This window comes from Thermothelomyces heterothallicus, assembly GCF_042370625.1.
Source record: "Thermothelomyces heterothallicus CBS 202.75 unplaced genomic scaffold P884_scaffold_8, whole genome shotgun sequence".
In the NCBI taxonomy this organism is placed as follows: Eukaryota; Fungi; Ascomycota; class Sordariomycetes; order Sordariales; family Chaetomiaceae; genus Thermothelomyces; species Thermothelomyces heterothallicus.
This window is the reverse complement of record NW_027192569.1, coordinates 545,374-553,555: the sequence shown is the minus strand read 5'-3', so window position 1 is coordinate 553,555 and position 8,182 is coordinate 545,374. Positions and strand designations below refer to the sequence as shown.

Here is an 8,182-nt window from a genome sequence, read left to right as displayed (position 1 = left end):
CCTCCACCTCCTCCTCCTCCACCACCTCCTCCTCCATCCCCAAAGTCATAGTCATCGTCAAAATACCCCTTGTCCTCGTCGTTCCCCCAGTTCCTGCGGATCCACCCGCGGACCTCCCACTCGAGCCGCCTCAGGCGGGGCCGGTAGATGGGGCGGTCGCAGAGGCACCAGGCGACGAGGACGCGGAGCTCGCGGTCGACGCGGCGGTAGGCGGGCACGTCGTCGTCGAGGATGAAGCCGCCCCAGGACCAGACGCGGACCCAGTCGCGGGGGATGCGGCGGCGGCGGCGGCCGGGGGGGGAGTTGCCGTCGTCGCGGCCGGAGTTGTCGTCGTACCGCAGCCGGTCGTCGTCGTTGGCCGCGTGCTCGGCCCACCGCGCCCGCACGGCCGGGTTCACCGACATCCGGTACCGGTCGTCGTCCCACCCCTGCGGCGGCAGCGGCGCGTCCCCGCCCGCGCGCGTCCGCACGTACTGCGCCGCGTCCGCCGGCGGGTTGCCCTGCCGGTCCTCGTCGTCGTCGTCCAGGTGGGCCGCCTCGAGGGGCGGGACGTACACGCGCGCGGGGTACGGTGGCAGAGGTGGGTAGCACTTCGTTATTAGGGAGAGCATCACCTGTTGGAACGAGATTGGTTGGTCGGATTGACGATGATTAATGTTTAGTCTGGGTGGATGAAGGGATATTAACTGATTAAGATGATGCTTACCAGGCCGATTTGGAAGAGGTTGTTCCGCCATCCTAGGTTGCCGGCGATGTCGGGCTGGGTGGGCATAGACCACGGGGTGTAGTTTGCATAGACGTAGTCCCATTCGTTTGTGAATTGCTCCTGCGGTCGCGGAATGTGGTCAGCTTCTGAGTTGGACAGGTGGTGCCTAATTAACAGCCGCGAGCGTGAGAGTGATCCCATCGGCGGGGGCGTCGTACCGGAGTGTAGTAGGAGAGCTTTGCCCTTCTCCGAACGTACAACATGATGTCCCTGTGAGAACGCCTCTGTGTTAGAAATGCATCCTGGTCCCGAGGTCTGCATGCCTCCTTACTTACCCATTCTGAAGGTGGGCTTGATTCAGCGTTTTCGCGAGCCCAAAGTCGCTCAGCTTCAGGAGCGGAATCAGGGGATGGCTTGAGCCAGGCTCATTAGCGCCCACGAGGACTTCCCACGGCGGACCGAGATTAGCTGGGTGTGTTTGCCAAACAAGAGTACCTAATCGATGCCTGCCGGCGTCACGGGGCGGATTCGACTTACCGTTGCAGGGGTCGATGTCGAAGTGGATAAATCGGTTCTTTCGTTTTCTCCTGTCTTGGGGGATCCGCTCCGACACGGAAAACGCTGCATCGTAGAGGTTCGGGTTCTCTCTGGGCGGAAATGCCATTGCGATGCAGGTTTTGATCACTGAATGGTTGGCGTCGGGAGAAAAGAGGTCAGTGATGCGCAAGAACAAAGCCCGGTAATTAATAATTAGTCGACGACATGAACTTACGGCAGTGAAACATGTGCCACAGGGCCCGGTTCGGGACCACCATCTGTCTGCTCTGCATGGTGCACAGTGCCTTGTGTAGACTCCCTCTGGGCAGATACTCGAGGAACAGAATATTGTTGACATCGGCGATGTGGTTTGGCCATGAACCATCGGGTTGGCCCGGCGTGCGCGCTCGTATCCTCTCGGATCTCCGCCGGTTGACCAACGGGGCCGGCTGTTCCAGCTGAACTATATGCATCGCATTTCGGAATCTCTACTCGGTTGCGTCCCCATTTAGCGTCTCATGATACAAGTAGGAGCTGTACGGTGGCTGGAAGAGAGATAGTCGGTGGCTTACGCTGGTATGACCTCTTTCCCAGCCGATAGATATGTCTCCGTTGACGGTGTGGTTAGATTTGGCAACGAGGTACCTTCTCTCGCCGTTGGGGCCGGGATCTGGGAATCGAAACGCGGCAGCCACCCCGTTCCCGCCGTGCCCGAGGTGCCTCACGAACTGCATCCTGCGGGCCTCGAGCTGTCTTCTTAGCCTCCGCCGAGCGTTACGGATCCTGGTTGTCAGTCGCGGAGCGGGATCATTTCGCGTTCGGCGGCGAGGCCATGCCAGCTGCTGTGGGCCTTGGTGGTTGTTGACTCGGTGAATACCAGGCCAGGGGCCAACAGCTGAGAGCGGCAGATGGGTCAGCTCAGTTCAGTCTCGGTCCAGTCTGTCCCCCCGGAACGGTTGGGAGAGGCAACCTCGGAGAAGCACTTCGCGGGATGGTCGGGTGAGCCTACCTTGTCCCGCTGCGGGCGGAGGAGGCGGAAAGGGGTAGGCATGGTATTGGGGCGTGTTGAAATGGTCATCAAAGACTCCTCGGACGCGATAGCTGTTGAAACTGTAGTTTGCCTGCTTTTGCCTGTCAACGAAATTGTTGGCCATGACGCGCGGGAGTTCCTCGAGATAACGGTGCGATGTTCGAAACTCGAAGAAAGAGATTAATTACTTGGGGACTCGGGCTCCGGGACTCACTGAGCGGAAACTTGATTTAACATCCTCGGGGCCTTTTGTGCTGGGTTCGAACAAAAGTCGAATCTTGTCTGATGTCCCTAGATAGGAGAATACGGAAGACACGGACAAGGTGAGGTGTTGTGCCTTGGAACAATGATTTTATTGTCAAGTGCACGGATCCGGAAGGAGCCTCCATCGTGAGAGGCGTTGGTTCGAGGGGATGCACAAAGACCGAGTAGCAATACCAAGGCGGCACCGCCACTGCCTCGCGCGCACTCCCCCTTGTTCGGATTCCGCCCCTTGTTCGGATTCCGCCACCTTGAGAGTTGCTATTTGCGGCGCAATACTGAAGCTTGGTAGCTCCTTGTTTCTTCTCTTCTTTGCTATTATTTTCTTGGTCTCCTCCCCTGTCTGTATCCGGGTTCCTTTTTCTGTTCGTGATTCTTTCTTCTCTTGGAACGTAATTAGTTGGGGGGCTCGCAATCAATTTAGAGGCGCCGCGTCGAAGCACAATGGCACAATGCGTGACTTGGTCAAGGTCAATTCAAACACATCCCCAGGGGTGGATGTATTAGTTGATGTTTTGCTGGGTCAAACCGTTTCTGTTCGTGCTGCTGCGGCTGGTAATTCTCTACGTGCCTTACGTACCCAGCAGCTAGCGCTTCCCGAGGTAATTATGGATGTACCTGTTAATTAGGCATCCTCCTTTGCCCGCGCCTCGAGCGCACCAGGATCCGTGATGTCGACTCCCAACCTCAGGGCCTCCGACACCTCGGCCGAAGGCCCCGTGAACCAGCGGCGGGCCCAGAAGACCCAGAGCGCCACGGCAAAGGCGCCGACGACGCCGACGGCCACGGCCGTGTAGTTGAACGTCTGGCTAGTGACCGGGTTGGCCGTTGGCAGACAGAAGACGACCGTGATGAAGCCGATCCAGAGGCAGGTGGCAGCCGCGACGGGCCGGGACAGCACGCCGAGGTCGAAGGGGCCCTTCATCGCCACGAAGGACTTGTGGCAGATCAGGCCGATGAGGACGGGCAGTCCGTAGCTGATGTACAGGCCGATGGTGGCGATCGAGGTTGCCGCCGAGAAGGCGACCTCCGACCCCAGCGAAGGCAGTGCGAGGATAAAAGCGAGTGTGGCGGCGAGCCAGACGGCCCGGGTCGGGGAGCGGAAGCGGTCGTCAACCTTGCTGAAGAAGGGGTGCTAATTAGGACAGGCAGGGTCAGCCATGGCTGTCTCTTCGCATAATATATTAATAGTCAATCATGTCAACAAGCCATTGCGTTTGACTGCTCCTGTCACCTACAATTCCGCCATCCCGTGCAAAAGCATACATCATCCTGCTGTTGCTGGTCATGCTGAAAAGCCCGCAGTGCCAGACGCAGACTTGAACGTCCCAGCATGTCAGTCAAGGTTAACCTCCACTTTAACCGTCGTCGGTACGAGAAAGGGTCACGAAACGCACCCATGATGAGGGTAAACAGGGCCAGGGCGCCGTCCTCGCCGGCAACGTCGACAAAGATCTGCAGCACCGGCTGGCCATAGCGACTGTCCAAGACGGCGGCGAAGTCCTGGATCGAGAACAGCAGGGCCATCAGCACGAAGAAGCCGAAGAGGGCGCTGAAGCCGACGCTCGAGACGACGCCGATGGGGGCGCTCCAGCTCGCCTTCCTCGTCTCCTCGCTCAGGTGGGCCGAGGCGTCGAACCCGGTGAGGGTGTACTGCGAGAGCAGGGCGCCGCAGACGGCGACGTAGACGGAGCTGGCGCGGACGCCCCAGCCCTCGGCGCCCTCGGCGCCCTCGGCGGCGGCGGCGGTGCCGTCGTGGAAGCGGCCAAAGACGAACGAGGCCGGCTGGTGGGTGGGCGCCTTGGCCAGGACGGCGACGCACAGCGACGTGATGCCCGCGCTGTGCAGCGCGATGGAGACGTTGTTGAGGTACTTGAGGGCCCGCACGCCCAGCGTGTTGACGAGCGCGTGCGAGAGCAGCACGGCCGCGTAGATGCCGATGGTGACGCGGGGCGTCGGCGTGAAGTCCGGGTTCTTGACCGTGACCGCCGTCGGAATCAGGCCGGCGAGGCCGAAGGAGATGCCCGTTGTCACGGCCACCTTTTTCGTTCAGAAGGAGGAGGGAGGGAGGTAAGGTGGGACGTCGGTTAGCGCGTGTGGGGAGTTAACAGGAGACAGACCAGGAGGTTCAATGAAAGGAAAGTAGAAGAAGGGCCCTGAGCTGCCTACTTGTCCGAGAAGGTTGTACCACCCCGTGAGCCAGGCGGCAAAGGGGGACCAACGCGGCGGCGCGAGCATGGCTGCCCAGAAGTAGGGCCCACCGCTGGTCGGAATGGCCGACACGATCTCAGCCATGGACACGGCGACCAGCAAGGTGAAGAAGGACACCAGGATCCAGCCGACGGACATGACTTGAGAGCAGCCCCGCCCCTCCTCAGTCAGTGATGATGGTCTTCCAGGCTCAACATGTCCAGAGAGAGAGGCACACCGGTACATGTACACTGTAATTAGAAGCACATACCAGCAGGGCCTCCCGTGTTCAGGCCATACGAAAAGAGAGTGGTGAGACCTGTGATGACGCTCTGCTGATTGTCAGGCTCAACGCTCAACAATGTTATCCGGCCGTTTCTTGACTTACAATGATGGAGAAGGAGACGCCAAAGTTGTGGGCAAGGCCCCAATCCCGCCTCAGCTCCTGCTTGTATCCAAACTGTGCCAGCCGGTTCTCGTCGCCCTCATCCCCGGCGCCGGAAGGCCGCCGCTGGACTGGTGTTTCGTCAGAGCTCATCTCTACGAAATGTCAATAGCCAACTTATTAGACGATGAAGGAGAGCAGCATCAACGTAGAGTGCCGTTGGGGTGAGACCGTGCGTTGCACAAGACGTCGTCAATGGTCTAATTAGCGGTCGGGGAGAGCAAAGAACGCGGTTTTGCGTGCGGCAACCGAGAGAAGAGGACCAAAGGCTTCGGTATCTGCGTACAGAGTCTCGGTCATGATTATCACTGGAGAGGTCTACGCTAGTGTATGTAGCGTTACATCGACGCTTATCTGCCTGCAACACTCAGGGAAAAGGAAACCGGGGCCTGCCACGCGGGGCTTATCATGGCCAACCAAGCGGTGTGCATGTGACTCGATGCTTGGCCGAACACGAAAAAGGTTGCTATCTCTCAGCTGATAATATGTATGCATGCCACCGAGATAAAGTTGTGGGCCTTGCCAAAAGTTAGGGATTGAAGATGTCGAAAGTACCTATCAGGAGGCTGACTCCCTCAGATACGTACAGTACATACAGACAGACGCCAGCCTGCTCTCGAACATGGTCGCATCTAGAACCTCACGGGAAGTGATCCTGGAACTTGCTGCGGGATGGAGGGGGCCGTGGTCGGTGTGCGCGTTCGCAAGATCGGCGGCGGCTTGTACGCCAGGTCCAAGCCTCACTATACCTATCTCCCGGACGAGGAATCTTTTATTAAAATTAGCACACGGTGATGCGTGGCCAGGTTGACTCTGACAACGGGGCATTGAATCTCGGCGCTGACAGTAAGAGTGTTGAATATTATTTAGACTTGCTGCCATGAATGATTAATAGGGCATCTACTAAGAGCTCTACCTTGTCTTGCAACCAAGTGTTACACGCCGGCTGTTATAATCTTGTCTCTGACCAGCCGCCTCTGAACCTTGAAAATCGTTAGGTGCCTGGCTGGTCTCTCATGTAGGGAGGTCCTTAGCCCTCCTATCAGGTACCTAATTACTCGATGGAGAGCCGAGGGGGCTTAAACGGGACAACGTTGCAGTACATGGTCCTGTCCGGGGTCAAGTCAGACGGGCATATGACGTCGACCCGCAGATCCTTCCGGACTGCCGTGCTGTGCTGCTCGATGGTGAAGCCGATGCCGAGGTGTTGCCAGGTGTCCTTGACGCGGAGGAGCTTGAAGGGGGTGAAGTCGGGCATCCAGCGGGAGTCGGTCCGGGCCGACAGGGCCGCCAACACGGTGTCGTGGATGTGGAACATGGCCGGGCCCGTCTTGTCCTGCAGCTCGGTCAGCGTCTCGTCGCCGCGGAACTCTTGGTTCGTCATGTCCTCGACCAGCGCGAGCGGCACCTCTACGTGCACGGCCGCCACCTGCGCCAGGTCGATAAGGCCCTGGGGGAAGCAGAGACGCACGTGGATGCGTGGGAAGATGGGCAGTTGCCCGAGCGCGTTGCCGGGCATTAATTAAATGGATCCGGAAGAAAACAGCAACTAAGTAACCTAGGTGGAGTCAGGTGGTTTAGTTATGATTCCTGGATCGTCTTGATGGTAGTCACGGTGGTCATCGGCGGCTGAGAGATGTGTGAATGTTATATAGTTCTCTTAATCACCGTAATTACCCCTCGTGTGGGACAGGTCGAAGTCGAAAACCTTTGTCTGTTTCCTTAACAGCTGCCTCGGTTAATTGATCACCTGAGAACAACGACTTGTTATCGGATATTTACTAATTACTGGTGAGCGCGCTCTTTGTGATTCGATAAAGGGGCCAATTCAGATAAGAATTAGTATGTATTGCGGTGATTCGCAATTGCAGGCAACAAAGCACTCAAAACATTGTGCTGGAACAACTCGCAAATTCTGTGCTTTGCTTGTTTTCTCCTGTTTGGAAATGATGTTGATTTCCCTCATTTTTTACTATACTAATTAATAGTTACCAAATTTGTACAGAGAAAGAAAAGAGCCAACAGCACACAGTCTGCCGTGGGTTAATTACCTGATCCACCATCAAGGTAACAACAACAGCTCGTCCCTCCCCCGAGCCTCTGCTAGCAAATGTTCTGTTTGGCATTGCCGGTGATGGACCAGCGGATGTTTTCGCCGCAGGGGGACTCGCGGACCGAGGTGTTGTCGACCTGGAGGGTGATGGAGACGTCCCTGGTGTTGGGGAACTCGCTGCGGGCCGAGATGCGGACCTCGCCGCCGCCGTTGACCCTGCCGCCCTTGATGTTGACGTTGTAGCAGTTCTCGATGAGGATCGCGTTGTTGCCGTTGTTGGCCAGGTCGACCGAGGCGATCTCGACGGCGCCCGACTGCGAGACGCAGAAGACGCCGCGGCCACCCCCTCGCGAGACGACGCGGTCGACGAACACGTTGGTGCCGTAGCTGCCGTCGGCCTTCTGGCCGTTGTTGTTGGCCATGCGGAAGGTGGCGTAGCCCGTGCCGGTGCCGACGTTGTCGCCGTCGACCAGGCCGACCTTGGCGTTGGTGGTCGTCTGCAGCAGCAGGCCCGACTCGCCCACGTTGCGGGCGATGACCTTGTTGATGGTCAGCCGGTCGATGTTCCACGTCTCGACCGCGTGGCTGCCGGCGCCCGTGACCGTGATGACGTCCATGCTGACGTCCGAGCTGGGCGCCCGGTCGCGGTCGAAGCGGATACCCAGGCCGCCGCTTAGGTTCATGGTGATGTTGCCGAGGGTTAAGTCGGACCCCCCATCAATGGAACACCCCATCAATGGAACACTTGGCAAACCTTGGCACCCACACCCACCCATTATCTTCAACCTTCTATACAACAGTCTGTTCAACCCACTACAATACAGGAAGCCATTGAATCCACACTTTCTGAGCCGCTTTCTTCAGCTACAGGGTCCTCCACACGGCCGGCTTCAACCTGGGCCTGGTGGATCTGTTCAATCGTAGCGAACTGCTCGTTCGGATCCGTAACTACCCTCTTCC

General features: G+C 58.1%; 6 protein-coding genes across 6 annotated transcripts in view; all 6 read right to left on the bottom strand.

Moving 5' to 3' along the window:
* The window catches only part of P884DRAFT_197623 (uncharacterized protein), a gene marked incomplete at both ends in the record, with an annotated part of 1,898 nt that extends 923 nt beyond the window's left edge, over positions 1-975 (bottom strand). Inside the window, 3 exons of the mRNA XM_069438076.1 lie at positions 26-614; positions 707-826; positions 925-975. Coding sequence (XP_069298507.1) covers positions 26-614; positions 707-826; positions 925-975 — 760 coding nt within the window. The remainder of the gene's footprint in view (positions 1-25; positions 615-706; positions 827-924) is intronic.
* Positions 976-1,449: 474 nt separating this feature from the next.
* On the bottom strand, positions 1,450-1,977 carry P884DRAFT_276881 (uncharacterized protein; the record flags this gene model as incomplete). Its single annotated transcript, XM_069443009.1, has 2 exons — positions 1,450-1,731; positions 1,816-1,977. The coding sequence occupies 2 exons, from the start codon at positions 1,975-1,977 to the stop codon at positions 1,450-1,452; spliced, it is 444 nt and encodes a 147-aa protein (XP_069298506.1).
* A 55-nt stretch (positions 1,978-2,032) lies between these two features.
* On the bottom strand, positions 2,033-2,563 carry P884DRAFT_258416 (uncharacterized protein; the record flags this gene model as incomplete). Its single annotated transcript, XM_069441232.1, has 3 exons — positions 2,488-2,563; positions 2,253-2,364; positions 2,033-2,138 (listed from the first exon to the last, which is right to left on the bottom strand). Coding segments are annotated over exons 1-3 (223 nt in total), but the record flags the coding sequence as incomplete, so codon positions are not given.
* Positions 2,564-2,768: 205 nt separating this feature from the next.
* On the bottom strand, positions 2,769-5,484 carry P884DRAFT_221940 (amino acid/polyamine transporter I). Its single transcript, XM_069439505.1, has 6 exons — positions 5,113-5,484; positions 4,996-5,056; positions 4,704-4,885; positions 3,932-4,574; positions 3,773-3,852; positions 2,769-3,669 (listed from the first exon to the last, which is right to left on the bottom strand). The coding sequence occupies exons 1-6, from the start codon at positions 5,260-5,262 to the stop codon at positions 3,160-3,162; spliced, it is 1,626 nt and encodes a 541-aa protein (XP_069298504.1). The 5' UTR covers positions 5,263-5,484; the 3' UTR covers positions 2,769-3,159.
* Positions 5,485-6,223: 739 nt separating this feature from the next.
* P884DRAFT_276879 (uncharacterized protein) lies at positions 6,224-6,688 on the bottom strand (the record flags this gene model as incomplete). Its single annotated transcript, XM_069443008.1, has 1 exon — positions 6,224-6,688. One exon carries the CDS (start codon positions 6,686-6,688, stop codon positions 6,224-6,226), a length of 465 nt encoding a protein of 154 aa, XP_069298503.1.
* Positions 6,689-7,272: 584 nt separating this feature from the next.
* P884DRAFT_298964 (uncharacterized protein) lies at positions 7,273-7,905 on the bottom strand (the record flags this gene model as incomplete). Its single annotated transcript, XM_069444660.1, has 1 exon — positions 7,273-7,905. The coding sequence occupies one exon, from the start codon at positions 7,903-7,905 to the stop codon at positions 7,273-7,275; it is 633 nt and encodes a 210-aa protein (XP_069298502.1).
* Positions 7,906-8,182: the final 277 nt, after the last annotated feature.